Raw genomic sequence first — 22211 nt, 5'->3', positions numbered from 1 at the left:
CTGGGAACACCGCGTCTCCGTACGCTCAGCCAATAAAAATGAGCGCTGACCTTTACGTCAGGTCCGGGAAAATCAAAATGAGTTTGATTCGCATCTTCACGTCACATCACATTTAATTGTAAATTCTTTTTATAAATCCTATTGTTATTGTCCATTACAATTACTCAAGCATTTAATTTTAGTAATTAATCTATTTATTTATATGTTAAGAAATTCTTTGTAAACAAATGTGTTTTGTACCATTGGTTATTAATCAATTAAATACTTTATTACTATTTCCGTTCCACCACAGAATGATTTGTGAGTGTTGACGAAGCTTTCAAAAACAAAATCGTAACACATTTTATTTGTTGTAAATTAGAAGAAATTTGCGAGTAAATTAATTAACAACAGTTGAACAGTTTACAAAGACTGAATGTAAGATTAAATCTTTTCTTTCTCTTAATGGGTTAATTTCACACACACCACGCAAAATTCAGTCATGCTTTCTTTAACTCTAACCATAAAGAGGAGAGTGCAGTAAATTAGTGTTAACAGCTGTTTTGTGAACGACTATAAATTTGTTCTTGATTGTTCAATAAAGGGGGGAAATATCTCCTTCACATCACTGACAGATTTCCCGTTCATTAGCAATGTTCAGGTGTTTTGCTTTACTACCCGTTTCTTTTGTTTATTTGTTCAACCAGTTCCAACCTAGTTTTTTGTGAAGAGCAAAAGGGGAACAACTCTCGCTATACAACCCCGTGTTGTATAATGATAACTAAATCTACTTTGTATATTTGCATTCAAAGTATATGATAGAAATAAAATGTATTCTAAATACGACCCAAAAAAAATCCTTCCAAAAAGGGTCATGTTATGTTAAACATGTTGTATTTGTATGCTGCATGTGTACATAGTTAAAGTTTAATTGTTATATTCAAGTGCAACCAAATTTGAAATTAAAATAAAGAAAATATATAAACAAAAAAAAAAACCTCCCTCATATGATCACACAAGCTCGGCGCTCTGTGTTGTGGAACAGGAGCAAAAGGAGGAGAAAATACACTGGCAATCATTGAGAGTAAAAGAAAAGTCAGACATGTTTTTTAGAATAAATAAACAATATCCAAATATCTGAGCTCCAGGAGTTCATTTTTGACCTAAAAGTCTCGCAAAAGAAAAATGACACCCAAAGACTCGAACCTCTTGTAGTAAAGATTTATTTACATAACAAACAACAGGAAAACACTGATCCAAACCCAGTAGAACTCTGAGAAAAACGTGTCCTAAGGGGAGAACAGTATTTTTAGAGGAATGTATTCAAAACAGACACAGGAGGAGGTTACATTTACAGTCCCATCATAGACATAGAAGCATTTACAGACTTGCTCTACAGATACTGTACATACAAGTGAGCTCCCTTTTTAAAAACCTGTGAAAAGAACATTCACTTCTGAGATATTAAAGGGATAGTTTTGATTTTCTGAAGAGCGGTTGTATAATGTACTCAACCACGGTCAGTGTATTACCTACAGTGATACACCATGTTGTGTAAGTACTACTGTAGATAATAAATATATACCTCATACAACCCCACTTCAAAAAACAGAACTAGCCATTTAAGTCACGCAAAATAAACAAACTGCATTGTATAAAAAAATCCCAAGAGCTACAGGGAATTAGCCTTTTTTTTAAAACGCTAAATGCAAAATAAAAGGCAACTTAATCAACTGGCAGCTGAGACGTAAAAAATTGTTTGACAGATTTCATCAAGCTGAAGTGTCGTGCTGAGTACCTCCTCGTACAGTAACATAATTATACAGATTTCTTTTACAAGCTGGCACTTTCAAAAGTTAAAAGACAAAATCTACTAGAGTACAGTGGTATACATATTATTTTATTCACTCCTCAAACAGTTGTGTCCGTTTTCCACCTAATACTCCCCTTCCACTGCTTTATTTTCTCTGTTTTATCAAAACCACACATTTCACAAAGCTGATATCCTTTTTCACAGGGAATAAAATATTACGCTACGCATTTTCTATACATTTGCTAATATATTTCTTAAGTATCTTTCTGAGTGCTGGGAGAAATGTTATGCTGAGATGTTCAAAACCACCTGGTAAAAATATACCTGTACCTCATCAATTATTTCTGCCACAAACCAGGACTTTTCTGTAAACGACGACTTCATGTGAGTGATAATGTATGTTTTTGTTTTGGTATAAGAACCTCATGATCAATATAATAGGAGCAAACCACAGACTGAAAGGAAGATAAAACCCAAACAAACCAAAACCAACATCTTAACTCAAACCAATATACTCCGATGGAAATGGGAATCAAACTGCTTAAACTAAATTGAACTGAAAGCAAAATTTCATGATTGTAGTATATGTGGATACTATATGGATCAGGAGCAGGGCCAAATACTGTCCTAATTATGCAGATAACACTAAATGAACCATTAGTTGAATCAACAACTGACACTGAGCGGTCTGGAATCTGTCAAGGTACAGAATAATGGTCTCTGATGTTTACATGTTGACTATGCACATTCTTTACAGGTTATAGGACAAATAAGAAGATTGTAGTGGATGTATTTTTATTTATAAATACAATGATACTATTCAGGTAAAGTTTGGCAGAAAAGTAAAAATAAAGTTTTTTGTTTTGTTTTGTTTTTTTTTTTACTTGGCTTGCCAAACGCATCATCTTCAGGGGATTTAGTTGGAAATAACTGCTGCCAAAGCAACTTTATCATATGTTCAATATTTGTAAAGGAAACAACTGTGCAGTCATGTTTACTGTTTATGCGGTGCACAGGTTCACTCTGATTTAGTTTGCTGTTCCTCTGTGTCATCCTCAGGGGTAATCTCTGAGTCAGGGAGCTGCTCTCCGACCTCGAGGCTCTCTGAGTTACCCACCGACTCGCCCACACGATCTACAACCCCGTCTGATGGGCAGGAAGGTGACAAAGCAGGTGGCGACGACTGCTCTAACTGTTCTTCAGAGGAACCTGTAATGACAACTGTTTCTGTGGAGGCCGTTTCCTGACCACCTGCTGGTAACACTGGCTCTGGTTCCAGTTGGTCCACAGTGGAGAGAGCAACACTTTGAGGTGAGACACTTTCAGCTGGTTTCAAGTCCATTTTCGCTGGTGTTTGAGCAGGCGCTGATGTCAGGAGGTACAAGAGGTTTGTTGATTGCCCCAAGCCGAGATACCTGCACAAAGGAAGAGGACATCGTTATAAAAGCGTCTTTTAGCAATATGCTCTCATCAGTTGGTTAGCCAAACACAGTGCTAACAAACTACAGGGTGTCCATCAAGTCTCTTTACAATTTAACAAATTTATTACAAAAGCAAATGAATAGACACATCTGTGGAAATTATTAAAAAATGAAAAGTAGATACTGAAGTTTTTTTTTGCCTCATTTAATACACCTCTATATGGGCACCATTAGTTGCACAAAGCACATCAAGACGGTACTCGATTTCTTGCCATGTTCGCTGTAGCATCGCCTCATCAATGGTGGCAATGGCATCAGTGATCTTTTTCTTAATGTGTGAAGCATGAATGTGATTAAAAACTTTGATAACCACTGAGTACATAGAACAACTCTGATTAACATATTTCATCAATTGCTTTTGTAAGACATTTTTTAAATTTTAAAGAGACTTTGTGAACACCCTGTATATTAAGCAAATACCAAGCAAGGATAAGGAGGAGAATTTTGCATTATTTAAAGTCTGGTTCCTGTTGTATAGGGCAGGCTGTCTGGCTGTTAGTCAGTGTGAATGTTTACAACTCTGATGTTATTGCTTTATTTAAATATAATGTAAAATTAAACTATTTGATTGGCTGTAAAAAAAAAAGCACTCAATTTACAGAGATTAAAAATTATGTAATAAAATGGCAGGAGTAGCTATTTTAACCCAAACCATGACTTTTTTTTAAACCCACCAAAGAACTTTCTGGCAGAAAGCCTTGGAGGCTAACTTCTCCCAACAGCTGTCCCATCTGCTATAACGGAGGGGTGGGTTTAAGACCTATACTGCAGGAAGTATGTGACTGAGATATCTTGGCTTTCTGTAGAGAGAAGCAAGTATTCAAGGATTTGGCCAGAAAGCTCCCGTCTTGGTTCGGTCTAGTGGGGAAAATCGAGCCCCCAGGAGGAGCTCTGGGCTTTGAAGCCAATTTGACGTAGTGACAAAACCATGTACTGACAAGGTAATGTGATGCACAGCGGGACAAAAAACTGCTGTAAAACAATGGATACATTTTTGTGCATAACACCTTGTTTATTTTAGTTGAACTTCAATAAATATTATTCATTCTTCTACATTGTCATGTGTTTTTCATAGATTAAAAACATGTTATGTGGCTCGTAGCTTCTACTCACGCTCGATCTTTGGCTTTCATATCTGTGGGGTTAAAAAGAAGAGACAATGTTTTCAAAATCTCACACTAAATACTAGCCATGACTTAGGTGGTATTAGTGAAAAAGAACATACCTTTCTCCTGAATGACTTTGCATATGTGATTTGGTTTATCAGTTAAATGTTTGGACATCAGGTCACCACCTGATGCGTCCGCGAGGAGGTCGCAGTTGAGACACACCAGGGTTAATCTGGGTAAAAATAACAAAAAAATCTTCTATCATATTCAATTTCAAACAGAAAACACTGTATTTATAATATCATTTATGAAGCGTACTTACTTTAATGCAGGTGGATTTTTCTTCTGATCCATTTTCAGAAATCTGTTTTTGTTTATGGTACTATGAACTCTAACAAAAGCCAAAAAAGATTTGTCAGATAAATTCACTGGGACTAAAATAAACACTAAACCAATTCAATTCACATTTTTACTCACCTTATCATATGATTGCTAATGGCAATTTTGCAACTTGTCCGATATCTGCAGGCACCACAATTTGAAACCATTGGGAAATGAGAAAAGAAGTCGTCCACTTTTAAGTTACACTCGATGCACGTGTAGCGCCCACTATTGACTCTGAAAATTGGGAAAAAAAGAGAACAAAATACGAAGTTCAATCAAGAGTTAAAGAGATTGTTATTGAAGCATTGAAAAGAATTTAGATTAGATTTTGAGATACTGTTAAGGTATCTGAAAATGATTTGAATTCTTGTTGTTCGTCATTTATTTATAACTGTAGCACTCTGAGTTGGTTGATTAAACCAGATGCAAAAACTAATTATCTTTGTCAATTGTCTGCTGGGAGGCCTACAGGTTCCTACTTTTATTCTGCTGGTCTGAACTGTTCTGTTACACCACTGCATTATCTTATGTCCCATCTGCTTAAAAGTCCATATCATGTGACTAAAGCCAGAATATTGTTTTTGATTACTGAACATTCCCCCCATCTGCTACACACCATTTTATTTTTAGCCAGGCTAATGAAGACTGTCTGGAAAATTAATTGATACACAATTAGTTAGTCTGTGTATTACTAGGCTTTAATAATGTCTATTAATTTTCTCATGTCCTGTCATGAATACCCAGAGGGTGGGGCTCTATGTTAGTGGTCGGGGTGGGATGGAGGGTCCTGTATGATTCAAGGGGACGAGAGCTGGACATGCCAAGGATTATAGATCAATTATTTTTTGGAGAGGGCTTGTTTTACAAGATCCATGCATGTTGAAGAACTAATTTCTTTTGTTAAAATAAGGATTTTGATACCATAGGCATTTTTTTTAAAAATTCATTCAATAAAGCCATTTTTAAAAAGTCTTAACTTTCATCAGCTGTTCAACTGGCATGGCACTGACCAATGTTTAAGATTTATGGGGATCTAAGGGCAAAAGATGTCCAAAATGGAATATAATATTTATAAGTATAATCAATTGAAAACTAGACCCGTTTTTGAGCCCTTCATACCTACAGAGGGTGCTGATCAGTGTTGTGCAAGTTCACACTTCATAAGTTAAATTCACTGAGATTAAAATAAACAATTTCTTCTGTTTTTTTTTATAATTTAATTTTAAATAGAATCTCCTCCTACCAGGGACATTGGAGTCTATACAAGTCTTACATAACTTACGTAACTTACATCTTTACAACAATTTGAGAAGGTTTTATACTACACCAGACAGCAACCTTGAACACCTTGAACAGTAAACTGTTGACAATTCTAACTGGGAACTCCAAATTCAAGCTTTCCAGTTCAAATTGAAAGTACCATAATGCATGAGAACTGCAAGGAGCTGAGGAGCAAGACGTGATAGAGATGACTGGTGTTTTACGTTTGGTTTCTCACTGTAACAGAAATACCATTCTGCAGTGGAGCCCTGGTTGTACATTTCATGCTGCATGATCAAAGAAAGTTTTTATATCATGTCGACACGGTCCATATACACACACTCTCTCTTTCTGCTATGAGTCTGCATCTGCATCACACTTTTCATAATCAGCTGAGACCTGTTCGTGTTCTAACTCTCTCAGGACTGAATGACACTTGTGTTTATTAGTTGCTAACTGACCTGTTCACTTCACCAAAAACATGAGCACATTCTTCACACTCTTTTAGCGCATTCATGCACATCACTGATGTGAGGGTTCTCTTTCATGGATGCCGCCATGTTGCACTGCTGTGTTTCTACAGTAGCCCAGAACGGACAAACCAAACACCAGCTCTAGACAGCTTTTTGTGCTTTGAGTTTCGCAGCCCCAGTAAGTTCTCCTACATCCTTGGAAGAGGAGTAGAGATGAGAGGTGTTTGCAATCTGCAACCTCACTGCTAGATACGACCAAATCCTACACTGGTCCTTTATATGCCCATCTAAGATACACATCACAAACAACTTATCCTGTTGGCTGCTTCTTAAAAGAGTACTCCATGGTTGGTCAGGGATTCTGCTGTATTATGCTAGTAGCAGCTAATGTAGCCTCAAGCAGAGATGAGGAGCAGAACAGTGTTTTCACCAGCTCACTTCCCTCACACACAATGCCACACACCACGATTATTTTCATTTTGAAATTTGCAGTCTTCAGCCATACTGACTACACGCAGCTCCCTCTGGAGACACAAAAGGCTTTATACAGCAACATTAAGATGCGACATTCATGAGACATTTGTGCACAACCTAAAAGTACTAAAACATTCTAATGTAAAAGATGGATTATTAACTGCTGAATAAATTATCAGTATGGAATAGCAAAGAATTATGTTCTGTTTCATAACAATTGCTGTAGCTCAGATAACAACCTGAGGTTCCTGAGCACCAGATTGTGCTTGTCCTCTAGCTTCCTGGCCTTAGTCTTCTTGGTTTTTTTCACTCCAGCAACGTTGGCTTTAGACTTGAATGCACTGCCTGGAGGTGAGGTTTGCTGACTGAAACTTAATGTGTCTGGACCGACAACAAACTGACGATCAGTGGAGGTCGGCAGTGTGGGCGTCTTTCCTGTGAGGGAAGCTCGAATGGTCACCTGGGCAGAGAACACAACATGCACTGACGTTAGTATTCAACTAAGAATAGTTAAAATATAAGACTAAAATAAGTGTTGTATTGTTCTTGCTATGACAGGTCAGACCTTTGTTCCTGGAGGAAGGCCCTCTAAGGCTCTAGGTTTTCTGAAAGTCTTGTGGACATGAGTCCTGTGCTCCACTTTCTCCTTGTAGGTGAGGAAATTCAATCTGCACTTTCCACAGCGATGGATTCCTTTTTTCTGAAACAGAAAAAACACCACAGAGTAGAAAACAAAAAAGTATGATTAATAAGTGGTGCGACTAGAGGCTAATTGCCAGCACAGGCTAATAGATGTTTCATTTGGATTCACTGAAAGAATATAACGAGTTATGAAAGAAAGTACTTTCAGTGCTATTAATAGAACAGCGATTAATTTTGTTTGGTTCCAACTCTACCATGTTTATTGCTCCTTTAGGGCATGTGAAGAGAAGCAGGTTTTATTGTCAGCCTTTTATGTATTACAGTAAGGTGCTCGGCAGACAACCAAATCAATCCAACCTTGGAGCACAAACCAAAAATGAGTGCAAACTCTTGCAAATATTCTTTTTATGATCTTGAGAATTTATAGAATCAGTAACCCGTTTTAAAAAGGCTGTACCGGCAGACTTTAACCTTAATAATTGGATGCAAGGCAGCAAGTTACCTGATGTTTCATGTAGTGTTGCATGTACATATGGGTACTTTTAAGAACTTTAAGACAGAAGGGACAAAGCAGGTCCTTTGTGTTTTCATGGATCGTTCGGAAATGCGTCTCCACATCTGAGAAGAAGGAGGATCTGTAATTGCAGACCTGTGGGATCAATAAAACGGAATTTAAGCGTCAGTGAATGTGTTTAATTAAACCTTTAAACCAAACCACGACTCGGTATTAAACAACAGACCTGGCACACATAGGGCATTTCCCCAGGCTTGTGGTTGTCCTTCATGTGCTCCAGGAGAACCTGCTCTGATTCGAATGCCAGCTCACATATCTTGCAATTAGCTGAAAGAGGGAAGAAAAGAAAATTACAGATGGCCTCGCAGCATCTGAACAAACTGTCATGTCAGATTGAGCTGTATAGATGATTTATGTCATACTCGAGGATTCGATCGGGCTGTGAGCGCTCTCAATGTGGCACTGCAGCTGGAACGGAGTCATGTACTGTCGGTAGCAGTGCTGGCAGGTTGTATGGCTTTCCCAGCTCTCACTGTTTTGCTTTTCCAACTCCAGGTGGTGCTTCATATGGTTCATGAACCTGCGAGAGACACAGAAAAATCACTGTACACTTTAATAAAAGAAACTCATGAATGATCACTGAGATATCTCTTTGTGTCACTGAGACTGAAACCATTCATTAAACATGAAGGCTATATACAACTTCATTACTTCAGAAAAAATATGAGTAAATAAAATATGTACACATGAGTATCTATGACCAAAGCCAAGCAGATCCACAACCTGGACCCATGAGCAAAGCAGTAAAGCAGTCTGATTAACTGAGACCAGAAACTAAATCCGGTGGCAACACGGCACATGGATTACATTGCCAGAAATCCGAGCTGTCTATTGAAATAGTTGCCCTCTGGTGTGGACGTTATAGACACATCACCAGTCGAGCCTAGTTAATGTTACAGTAACATTCATTCTACATGGCTCTGGCACCAGGCAGTAGCCATGATAAAAAGTCATGACCCACAGGACATGACGTTGCCATCCTGGGAAAAAATTACACACACAGGACACGCTTGTAAGCAGAGAGATGGCCTCAGAGATGGGAGCATAGATATAAAACTTTAGATGTGTCATAATGACTTACCATTTATATCTATGATAGTGAGACCACTGATGATGATGATGATAGCAGCCTTCATCAGGGTAGAAAATATGATAATATTCTCCAAAAGAATTCAGAGTAAGGTTTGAAGCTTGGATTTTTATTTATTTTGCCGTTAATAGTACTGTAACTGTTCAGTAGTGTTTTTGTTTTCATGTAGATGAATTAGGTTTATTTATCATGCAAATTTGTTATGTGAATTTGTTCTGTATTTAGTGTTTATTTATATCTATCCTTTTATGTATACTATCAACTGTTAACAGTTACTATATTGTTCAATTTAAAATTCAAATTCTCCTCAGTAATGTTCGCTTGTGTCATTGATCGTCATTTTGCGTTTTTCCTTTTTCAAAAAGTATTGGTTCTGGGACCGTTCAGGTTTTAGCACTGATACTGGGAAAAACCCCAATGATACCAAACCATAGCACATAGTGACACAGACATTGATGACCCAACCATTTTTAAAGGGACACTTCACCTTCATGCCATGTGAGGGTCAGATTTATTTTGTTAATCTGCAAAACAAAGCTGGAGTTTCACAATGAAACAGTGTTGAAGTGTTGCATCATCTCCCAAACAATGTAAGTGAATGGTGACCAGTTTTCACACGTAAAAAAAAACAACTGGGGGGAAAAAAAACAAAACAAAACATAAAATTCCTCTATACTGCTCGTCTGGCGTAATCAAAGTCTCCTAAAGTTGCAACATGCCGTTTGCACACTGTCATAAGACACAGACCCAGTTCAGACAGTGTGCATGTGCATGTCAATGTGGCTCCAAGCTAAGGATCTACACTGAAGATTCAGGCTAAAAACATGGCCCAAATATCACTTTTTTAAGTCAACTTGGCATGCTGGGGCTTTAGGAGTCTTGAATTACACCAGACAAGTAGTATGCAGTATTTTATGTTTTTATTCTGTTGTTTATTTACATTTGAAAACTAGTCACCATTCATTTCCATTTTTGGGAGATGCTGTTTTCCTGTGAAACTCCAGCAGAGTTTTGTTGGCTAAAAAAGTAACCCCAACCTTCAACCGGCATGAGGGTGAGTAGATAATGACTGAATTCACATTTTTGAGTGAACTATCCATTTAACAGTGTGGCTATTTTATATATGTTAAGACCATCTTCCAAGCACACGCCATCATTTACCCATTAATCAAAACCATCAAGTGCATCAAGGTTACCTGAATACTAAAAATCTACACATACAGTAGATTCTCAGTGATTTGAAGAACAGTTACATTTTAAAAAAAACAAAATAAACACATTAAAACAAAACCAGTGTTGGTAGTGGAGGGAAATAAAATCATATTCATGGCCTGTTTACATTTAGTGGTTATGGTCCAGGTCCCAAAGGTTTTAAAGATAAATGAAGTACTCTCCTTGTGCCTCACTTTTTAAGCATGTATAATGGCCGTTATAATATCAGCAATTACACAAAGATTTTTGTTTTGCCTAATGATGTAGTGCTCCGTGCTTGCAAATAGCACCTCCACAGCTACCTGCCACTGCTGCCCTGACGAGGCACGGCCCATTTTTCAGCCTGTGCGTTCTGCTGCCTCAGCTCCCCTAATAGAAATTTTTATGTGGATGAACTCTGACCTTGACTGTGAGAGTGCGGTTGCAGTACAAATGTGTTTCCCCATTAAAAGCAGCTTACAGAAGCTTTTTTTGCAATGTTCTGAAGCAAAGTTATTTAATCAAAGGAGCAGTTCTTACGCCACCTAAACTAGCAGTCATTTTTCATCTTTAGGCCCATGAGGGAAAACGGTCTGATACTGTCATCCATCTGAGAGGAAAACTGCAGTAAGGGCCAAGAAAGACATCCACGCTTTCTTTATTGGCACTGGACAGGCATCTTTTCTGCATGTGCTTCAAACCCCAGTCTGCAATTTAGCGTACATTTATTACAGTGTGCAATTTGTTTGACAGGAGACTTGATATTGGAAATAATTTACTTGCAATACTGGGTTTAAGAGAAAACTTACATCGCTGATTCAAATTACTACAGTTCTACACAAACACAAAACAATTAATCCTCATAATAGATTTAAATCCATGTTATCTGTCTATAGTTTTTAATTCAAATGCTTAGACAGTTAACGTCAGAGGAAAGCGTCCAAACAGTAAGATAACAGTGGTTACACATGGGGTGCCATTATTTTATTTACCACCATGAAACAGTTGTTAAACTGATAATACTGTGTCCAGGGTGTATTATGTTTAGATGTCCCAACTCCTCATGCTGTCAATAATAGGGAGACCTGAAACCCTGTAAAGGAATCTCATTTTCCTGTAATCTCATTTCTGTCAAAGGGCTTAAAGATATCTCAACCCACCAACACTGAGCTTTAATTTAACTCAGCGTCTTCACCACAACAGTCCAATACAATTCCCCTCAATGGCATAATGCTCTGCCTGTCAATCTCACACCACATACTACTTAATCTTAAGTCCCAGAGATCCTGCAATATCGCCACAACGAGACCTCGCCTTTAAGCCGGTTTTGTGTATTTACACTGAACCAAGCGGAGCCGGCATCAAGCCACCCCAATGTATTCTTTAATACAACGTGCTGGCATCGCAGAATCAAAAGAGGCGGTCAACAAGTTATTCTGCTTGTCTGCTCTTTTCTAATTACACAGAGCTGATAACCTTGTGGATTTAGAATATGAATCTTTTATTCTAAACATGTGTAATGGCCATTATAATATCAGCAATTGTGCAGATATTTTTGTTTTGCCTAATGATGTCGTGCTCTGTGCTTGCAAACAGCACCTCCACCGCGAGGTGCTATCATTTTTCTGTCACGCATCCCAAAGGTGTCAACGAGTGATTCTGCTTGTCTGCTCTTTTCCAATCACACAACAAGCTGATAACCGTATGGATTTAGAACAGAAAGCTTTTTATGTGTCACTTGATAAACGAGACAGTTAAGTTAAAACAATCGCCTTGTGTGATAATCTGTGGGGAGGAATTTCTCTCTTACTGTCTGTGTGTCTATGTACAGCACCATGTCAGCACTGCAGAAACCGTCTACTCATCTCCCTCCCTCTGCTTAAAAGTGTTGACAAATATGTAGAATAAGTTTGAACACAGTCCCAAACAGCAGTGAAAGTGTAACTCATCAGTGTCCTGATCCGCCGTGCCAGCTTAGCTTTTACAGATGTCAGCTTGGCTCCATTATGGCTCTTTTACTACCTTCCTTGGCAGATCAGAGGTAGAACGAAACTGACCCCCCCATTCCTCCTCTGTACCTTTTAAACAGACAGTGAGGCGGAATGAAGGTGCAATATTCCTGCCTTGAACAGGCTGTTTAAAAGAGACTTTACTTTTCTTACTCAAGAATCACCCAGAGATACTTGAACACATTCATTCGTGGCAGCTCCCCAACAAATGGGGACGATCCACTGTGTTCTGGCCGAGTACCACAGATTCATACTCAGAGGTGCAGCCGCGTTCAGACAGACTTTAGCCCTGCATGAAAAAACGCAGCCTCCTCGTTCATTTCAGTAAGGCCAGTCTGGTGGCTCAGCAGGGGTGCCAACGCAGAGTGCTCCGCCCCCACAAAAGCAGCCCCCTGCGTTGTTTTAACACAGAGCTGCGTTCAGTCTGAATGCCTGCTTAGTCCAAGTGCTTTAAACCTGCTGGATGAAGCCAACAGAACTACACCATCAGCCTCACGCTGAGATGCAATGTTGAGGTTACCAAACTGTACACATCTCACTCTCTGCATCTAAAGAGTCTGTTCAAGAAAATCACAGATTTGACAACAAGACACAACCTTGATGGAGCCCAGCTGACACAGAGAATGTGCTTCACCCACGCAGAGAAACAGCTCTTAATCTGGTTACACATGGTTTTGAGGATTGATTACTACTGTAGGCTATGGCTTCAGCTAACGATTCATTTCACTATCAATTAATCTGTGGATCATTTACTTGATTGATCTATTAATTGTTTAGTCTATAAAACATCAGAAATAGAAGAATGCTTATCCCAGGTACTGAGACTCCTAATTGTTGTCTTGTCAACAGTCACTGGTATTATTTTATTTGACCAAGAGACCAATAAACCAAGATATTCAGTTCAAAATGACATAAATATAGTGGAGAAGCTAGAAACAGACAATTTGGGCAGTTTTTGTTAAATTAACTGATTTGAAAATAGCTGCATATTAGTTTTCTGTCAGTCAGCTATTTGGTTAATCAGTGAAATTGCAGTTCTACTGAAGGCCTTTTTAATCAGCAGACAGGTACTGGGATCTCCAACTCCCCTTCACCTGTGAGATGAGACACAGCATTAAGAGCTGTGCCATGCCCGTATTTGTATATCTGTAAGAAATAAATTATTACCTGTTAATTTACTGAGGGCAAGAACGAGTAGAAGCTGTAGTTTTTTTGATAAAAGGAAAATGTGTAACAAAACAGCATCATAGTGAAGTACTTCAGTGCTGCAGAGATGCCCTGACCTACAAATCCTGTTCTGCAGGTGTCAGAAACATATTTGTTTGGTGCAGACACCAACAAATGTCACATCACCATGGCTTAAACATTTTTTTCCATTAAAAATGAAAATTGCCATGCAAAAATGCTCATCCCCACTAACCATGAATCATGTCACAATATCTGTGAAAACAACTGCAATGAGTTTATGACTGATTTATGATTTGTTTTCTATATTGTGCAGCCCTGTAAGGGACCAAATGTGACATATTAATATTTCTGATGACTATTCTGACAAGATTAGGAATTATTAAGGCCAGAAGGTGATTTGTCTTAACAGGGGACAGACCCAGGTCGTTTCATTTACCCATCACTAGGGAACAAACTCATGAACGTCTCTTGGGGTTCTCTATTTTTGTTATTTCACCGAGGGTAAGAAAACACACCATCATACCTAATGTTGTTCTTGAGAACTTTTAAACAGCTCTGGCACTTGAAAGTGGTGTTGGTCTTCTGTCCCACCTTCTTGCTCCCATCTCCATCAAACCGGCCGTAGTAGAAGTCTGAGACCAGCATGATGCGCTTGTTTGCACTGATGTCCGCTGCCGATGGAACGGCCGCTGAAGGGACTGCTGCTGACGGGACCGCTGCTGACGGGACTGCTGCTGAACCCTCCCTGTTTCCACAGCAGCTCTGAAACAACGAGATGTTTTACACTAATAAGCCAATTTTATATTAATATCTGATTAATTAAATCAAAGATTCAAACACATCCAGAATTAATGTCTGAATTCTTGGATGTGGTGTAAAGAAAACAGAATAGAAGAGGAAAACAAACAAAAAAGACAAAATATTGTATGAAAATTAAGTCAATAAACTTTAAAATAAAATAATATTGAGGCCTGATTGTTTATCAATGACATCCAACAGATTAGACCAGTTAGAAAAGATATCGTTTGAAAACAGGCATGATTCTGACAGTGTCACCTAACTATCTGATCAGTTTTTTGGTGGACTGAAGATTTTTACTCACCATCATGTGATTTAACAGGCTCTCACGAGTAACAAATTCGTCTTGACACTTTGGACATTTGTTCTTTAAGATCCCGTTTTCCCCTGGGACTGTTACAGAAAACCAGTTATATGTTGAAACACAAGAGGAAATAAGATTGGGGTTACGGTTTGTTTAATGAGATTACAAAACAGTATTGATAAAATTCCTCTCGTAATAGAAACATACCCAAATCAAGCTTCACCCTCTTTGCTGGAGGTGTCAATCCTCGTTTGATTAAGATTTGATCTGTGTGAAGAAAGTATGTTTACATTTAGGTTACTGCAATCTACTTGTTCTGAAAGGATGGTAAAGTAAGGCTAAAAGATTACATGAGGAAAATTACCTCGGACCTTTACAGGCATAGTAAAGGTCTGAAGAGACTGAGAGTTGGAGCGGATGGGCTGCATCTGATTAGACTGTGCTGAATACAGAGCCGGGCTCTGGACATTAGTGAGCGTCACAATGTTGTTGCTGATTTGTTGCACCTGAGGCCTGTGGACAGCACCAGGTATTACTGTGGCTGGAGTGACTCGTTGAAAAAGCTGCGGCTGACCAGCTGAAAAACACAACACACAAAGTCTTAGGTCACAGTTAAGATTAAAACTACAAAAGCCTTTGATTTTATGATTATCGATTAGTCATGTTCTTGATTAATTGTTTAATTGCTTGTGCATAAAATGTCAAACACTTTTTTCCAAAGCTCAAGTTGAAGTCCTCTAATGTATTATTTTGTCCACAACCGAAAGATATTCAGTTTACTGTCACAGAGGACTGAAGAGACCAGTAAACATTCACATTTAAGAAGCTGAAATCTGAGAATTTTGACCCCCCCCCCCCCCCCCCCCCCCCAAAAAAAGACTCAATCAATTAATTATCAAAATAGTTGGCAAGTAATCAAATAGCTGCCAACTAATCGACTAATCATTGCAGCTCTAAAATATTTCTCTTAATTTCTTTATTGCTTGTTACATGGTACCTCTGCCAACATAGTTTTGTCCTGTGTTAATTGTATGCCTTAAACATAATATAGTTACAAAAAAAACCAAAAAAAAAACACGGCACCATGTGCAATGCATTCTGTCTGCTGTAGGATTTTTTTTTTATGAGAAAATTTTTCCTTAGATTTCCCAGGACATTTTTCTTTAAAAAATTACTCAAACTGATTAAACAATTATGAGAACAGTTGGTGATTAATTTAATAGTTGACAACTTTTCAATTAATTAACTAATCCTTTTAAATTTATTTTTTATTTCACAAAATAAGTGATGAGAGAGGACAGAAGATTCATTCTCCAGAGGTACATCAAACTTAGGTTTACCTGGTACGATTGTAAATGAAGTCCCAGGTGGGTACTGAGACCCAAGAGAGGCAATAAACTCACTGTTGTTTGTTAATTGTGGGGGAGTGACGATAAAGCCCTGAAAAAAAGAGACAAATTCACAGGTATTTGTTCTTATCATACATTATTTGCAAAAATAATTTCAGTGCCAACAATACCTGGTTATTGACGATAACAGGCTGTGGAGCCACTGTTGTCAGATTGGGTGCTGCCGTATTCCCTGCATTTCCAGAGATATTCAGTGGTAGCATTATTTGTGAGGAGCTGATGGCAGGTTGAGGAGCAGGACACTTTGTGTCTTGTTTCTTTGGACTGTTCCTCTGAGGAGCAGGAGGAGGGTTGGGCTTATCATCCTTTTGGTTATTAGCTGTAAGAACACACAAAGGGACCAAAATAAGCACTTCAGCAGGATATTTTGTCTTTATATGTAAATTAACTTAATCTCTGAGCAGATATTATGCACAATATGCTGGAAGACAACAGAATAACTACAATAAATATATATTTGATTATGAACTATCAGTACGAAGTTAATTTTTAAACCGTGTATCCCTAAATTTTAAAAGGATATTTCAGATTATTTGTAGTGAGGTTGTATGAGGCACTGATGGGCATAACCCCAGTTTGGAGAAGCAGGGATGAATACTGGCATGGAAGTTAAGCAATGTGTACTGCTGTGGGCAGGGTCAGCAGTAAAGGTCGATCAAAAAAAGCTCAATTAGTTAAAATGTACTCCATATTTAGAATATTTTCACAGCTTTACCTTGATGTCAAAAAGCCATTAAAGGTGGAAACCGCTGTTATATAAGCCAAATATCACTCTTGTGGGCTCAACCAGCTTTCATCAGCAAAATCAGTAATTTTAGCTCCCAGAATGCAAGAATTGCTGGCTGTTGCTGCCATGATCAGCTAGTTTGTTTGTGTTATCGCATGACTTCTGTGAATCCAAACTAACATTTTAACAAACAAACAAGTCAAGCCAGTGGTAGACCAGCAACGTTCTGCAAGGTTGAGTGAGAGAGAGCGATATTTGGCTAATTACTTCCCTTTGGAAAAAAATGTCAGATGGTCAGGAAAATTGTGAAAATATCTTACATATAGCTACTTCTCTTGGCTTCTCTAAACCCGGGGCAGGTCAACCCTCATCTGCTGAAAATAATACACTGACTATCCATAAGTACCTCACACAACCCCACTACAAATAACCCAAACTATCCCTTCACCCAGCGGCAAAAGCAATGTCATATTATGATTTCACAATAATTTTGTTTGTGCAGCTTAAACATTAACAAAATTAGGTGTTTAATTGATTAACATATATTTAAAAATGTGCAATGACATACAGAGCACTCCAACAAAGATGGGTTCATCGTCGTCATCATCTATCAAGTTAACTTCAGGAACTTGTTTCTGCCACGGCTCCAGCTCCTCCTCCACACATTCCATAAAAAGTTCAGACATTTTGGACCTGCAACAATACAAAAACACAATATTTAGCCAACCAGAATACTACATCCTGTAGCATTTTTTTTTTAAAAACACTACTACTGCAAATCAAATCAAACATGTGCTAGAAGCAAAATTATTTATGTCACAAAATTGATTCAATGACATCTAAACAAAAACCCTACCTGGTAGAAAAAGTTACTAACATGAAAAACCAAAAACAACTGACACCTTTATGAGCAGAAAATGTTCCTGAATTGTAAAAACTCACCATCTTGCTCTAGATTTGTCAGCTTTAACAGATATAATGTGAGACTAGGCCTGGGTGATATAGCCAAAAATTATTGATTTTGTAAGTTGTGACTGATATGTTGTGCACTCGCAAGGGTGGAAGTGGCTGAGGGGATAAAATAAGTTTGTTGTATTATACTGTAACAATATTACAGGGATGACTATTGGTGCTTTCACAAAATGTGAGATTATAAATAATCATCAGTAATGTGGATATAATGCCTAAGTGAGTAAAGGCAAAAATAGATCAGCTGGAACAGTCTGGTAAATTCTCAAAATGACATCACTTAACTGTAATGCAGCTTTTAAAACCAGGAAAAGACAACACTTCTGACATATCACGATATAACGATATCCAAAATCTATCACGATATCTAGTGTCATATCACAATACAATATAATATCATTATATTCCCCAGCCCTATGTGAGACTGGGAAAAGCACAGGTGTAGATAAATAATGAAATTAACGAGGTCTGAATTAAATGCAGCTACTTTGGTTTCAGGGTCCTGGGATTGTATATGCTGCGACAACTTTGTTTTTTCTGATGTGTGTTGGAAACCCAAGACTCAACTCATGTGTGTGCAGGAGACCAGAGAGAGCGGCATTTTTAAAACTGTGTCCAGCTGTTACTACTTTTGTATCTTCTAACTAAATCTCTACGGTTTGAAGTTTAGTTTCTCTCCTGTGTTACAGTATCTGCCTTTCTTCACTGTCTCATGTTCGCTTTCCGCTAGATTGTCGAGAATACTGGAGTCGTAAAGTTACTGCAGATGAAACCAACATTTCCTGATTTAGCTGCTTCATAATAAAAGCTTTGAGATAATCAGAATCACTTTATTCGCCAAATGTACAGTACACAGGAATTGGACATGGTAATACAGCAGTGGAACAAGAACTGTGCTGTGAAATGATAAAAAGTTTAACGAGACTAACTTAAAATGTTAAAAAGTAAAACAAAATAAAGGCAGATATTTATTATGATGAACCTATAGGAAAAAATATTTATCCACAATTTTACAGATGCTCAATTAAAGATGAACGCATCATCAGTTAAATACATCTTGAAGCGGGTACAAACTCTGCTGTGCTGGGCTAATGCACCAAGTCAAACCAAGTCAAGCCAAGTAGCACATGTGAACGAAAAAGGAGCAAAAGAGTCGCAAAGGTTTCGAAAAGAGACGACAAGCCTTCATTACCTCCACCAAGAGGGACAAAAATTAGTGTGTCCAATTGGGTGTCATGTTGACATCACTGCCTATGACAAAAGCCAGATGTTAGTGAATGTTAGTTGGTTTTATGTCCAGTGCAAAAAGGGGTAAAAGGTCGAGGGGAGCTGCAGAAATGGTTATATTGACTTGATAAGGAACAACTGGGGCCAGCCGTAATAAATTAATTTTAAAACATATAATCAAAATCTGCAAAATTACAAATGAAAATATACATATGTGGTATGTGGTGTAAAAAGGTTGGAACACTGGAAGTGAGAATATTACAGATCCAAGACAAAAATGACAGAAAAGTGGGACTGCTGCAATAACAAATCTTCAGCACCTCCGACAGTGACATGGATTTATCACACACAGCACATTTAGGCTATTAATATTTCAGAGGCATGGTCAGGGCCATACAGTGTTATTATTACAAACCTCAGTCAGATAAAGGATGAATGAGTCAGACACTAAATTTACACCTGGTATTAATATGTGATCTGTATTTCAGATAAATTATCCAGACTGATGTATGGATTGTGTTTACATGTACATAAGAGCCAATGCACACAATGCAAGCCAGACTAACTCCTCATGTAGTCTGGCAGATCCGATCACACAGTATTTACTAACTAACTAGACTAACATATTTAACTAAATATCCCCTCTCCCCTGCACTCTCTGCTACTAGGGAATGAGAAGGGGGTGGCCAATTAACAAGGGGAGTGCATTTTGATCATTTGGCTAAGAAAGGCGACAGCATTCCCACTCAACGTGCTTAATGATTGGGACTGGGACCTGTCAATGTAAATTTCAATAGACTTTAGTGGTATGACAGTTGGCATGTGTTGTCAAAGGACAATTACAGACAACTGTAAAAAATTAAATTAACAATATTAAGGTAAATAGAAATGGTCACCAAAATAAAACAGATGATATAGATAAATTAAGTCAAATATACAGTATATAAGTAATAAAGTTGTTAGTAAAACAAATCAAATATTAGTAAATTTCCAATGTGACTACAACAATAAGATTCTTTTTCTAATACACAATAAATTTACTTGGTATAGTTAGCTTAAGTGTGGCAGGGAATAAACTTGGATAGGACTACAAATAATGATTACTTTCATAGTCAATTAATTGGTCAATTATTTTCTTAACTAATCAAGAAATAGTTGTTTGCTATAACATGTCAGAAAATGTTGAAAAATGTTGATAAATGTTTCCAAAAGCCTAAGGCGACGTCCTAAAATGTCTTATTATGTCCATGACCCAAAGATATTCAGTTTACTGTCATAGAGGACTAAAGAGTCCAGAAAATATTCACATTTAAGAAGCTGAAACAGAGAATGTTGACATTTTCTCTTAGAAAATTACACAAACCTATTGATTTATTATCAAAATAGTTACCAATTAATTAACTTTGGCACTAGCCACATTCTATTAATAAAGTAGAATTTTGTGAAATGATTTGATAATGTAAAGATCAGGGTGGAAAATTATTGTTTTAAAATGGAAATATCTACTAGCCACTGACATTCAAAGGTTAAATTCACCTGCTACTCAATACTAAATAATTATTTTGTGTCTGAAATCTACCAGTCACTTTTTATATTATACCAGCGTTTGGCTGGTGGCTGGTAAATATGCTGGTACACTTTTGAGCTAGAATTGTTGCCATCACAATTAAAGCCTAAATACATTAAAAAATAGTAAAACATAACTATTAGGTTCTTTCAAAATTCAGAATAGTCATCATATTAACTAGTATTAGCCAACATTAGTTAATAGTATCGCTGATTTACCAGCGCTGATGTTATTAGCAGCGTTATTAGCACCAACAGCAAAGCAGCTAATGCTAATGCTAACTAGCTAACGTTTATGACTTCCCATGCTCCTGTTCTTCAACAACTACCACCTGCAACCGGGTTAAAGCACTAAGTACAACGTCGGGTTTCTAAGATTTCCAAAAGATTTTATCTGTTATTCATTCTACCATCACAGTGCATTATCTATGTATCGGTTATCGATCAGCTCACCATAACATTAGCTCGGTACCGTTAGCATGTTCACATTATCTGGGAGGTGGATTTTGGGACAAAGACTGCACTCAGAGTTTGGTGTTCAGGGTTTTTGTTTCAGCCTACCTCCTCTCTCACACCCAGCCTCTGGGCCTCATGCAGAGCCGTATTTAGATAGAAACTCCAGCACAGTCTTTAGTGTGAGGACGACAGAGTTCAGACAGTGGAGGCTACTTCACACAGACAGGAGGGGAAAAAATGAAAAGCTGCTGGCCCAAAGCGGCGGAAGTGCCCGGACTGTCTGGACCAATCACAGTTTTTCTGTTCATCACTTCCTTCTTGGATTTGTGGTACTTCCTGATGTCTCCTGCGAATGTTGTTTAGATTAAAAGAAAAGAAAAAATCTGTTTTTCATGGGGATGTCCAGTCAGTGTTGTTGGTAAATGTAGTCAACTGAAGCAATAAGTTATTCAGTTTGTGCTAAATGGGCTGGTTGCACAGCAGATACTTTGACTTGTCACAGAGGGAAAACACAGGTGGACTTCATAACAGTAATTATGGCTCAGTTCCATTAAGTGTCGCAGTAACAGTAACAGTGAGACAGCACAACAGAAAGATCTCCCTTAAGTGGAATGCATCAGTCATTAATACACCTGTGGGTTTTCTGGTATGTCATGTTAAGATGTCTGCTGTACCACCAGTCAGCTGACAGAGAAAGATGTGTTTTCCTGCTACAAAACCTGTTGTTCCTGATGCCACAATCTTAATGGAACTACAGTTCCAAAGATAATTTTGTTTGGGTACAAAAGCTTTTGAGGTGGTCAACAAAAACAAATTGGAGTATGAAAAGTATGCAGGTCGAAAAGATGCAACTCAAAGTTTGGGACTTTGGACTTGACATGGGACTTGACTCTGCACTTGCCTGTCTTGACTTGAGACTTGAAGAATTTATTGCTTCAAATGACTACATTTACCATCCACATTAATTGCATATCGACATAAAAAGTGGTGAATTATCCCTTTGATTCAACATTGCTTGATCCTACCAAATCTTAATGTATTATAGAGATTGTATGCATTAGAATAATATAGCAATGAAAGAGAAAGAG

At 37.9% G+C, this 22211-nt stretch overlaps 1 protein-coding gene across 1 annotated transcript; it reads right to left on the bottom strand.

Moving 5' to 3' along the window:
• Nucleotides 1-1186: 1186 nt before the first annotated feature.
• znf280d (zinc finger protein 280D) lies at nt 1187-21389 on the bottom strand. Its single transcript, XM_084717895.1, has 18 exons — nt 21229-21389; nt 17474-17598; nt 16289-16497; nt 16110-16209; nt 15134-15346; nt 14977-15036; nt 14770-14858; nt 14191-14429; nt 8552-8709; nt 8356-8456; nt 8118-8264; nt 7539-7673; nt 7213-7433; nt 4860-5000; nt 4705-4773; nt 4499-4614; nt 4387-4408; nt 1187-3207 (listed from the first exon to the last, which is right to left on the bottom strand). Exons 2-18 carry the CDS (start codon nt 17589-17591, stop codon nt 2811-2813), a joined length of 2535 nt encoding a protein of 844 aa, XP_084574021.1. The 5' UTR covers nt 17592-17598; nt 21229-21389; the 3' UTR covers nt 1187-2810.
• Between the last annotated feature and the right edge of the window lie 822 nt (nt 21390-22211).

Source organism: Lutjanus erythropterus, chromosome 1 (genome assembly GCF_056507025.1).
Source record: "Lutjanus erythropterus isolate fLutEry1 chromosome 1, fLutEry1.hap2, whole genome shotgun sequence".
NCBI lineage: Eukaryota > Metazoa > Chordata > Actinopteri > Lutjaniformes > Lutjanidae > Lutjanus > Lutjanus erythropterus.
This window is presented reverse-complemented; position numbering and strand designations above follow the sequence as displayed.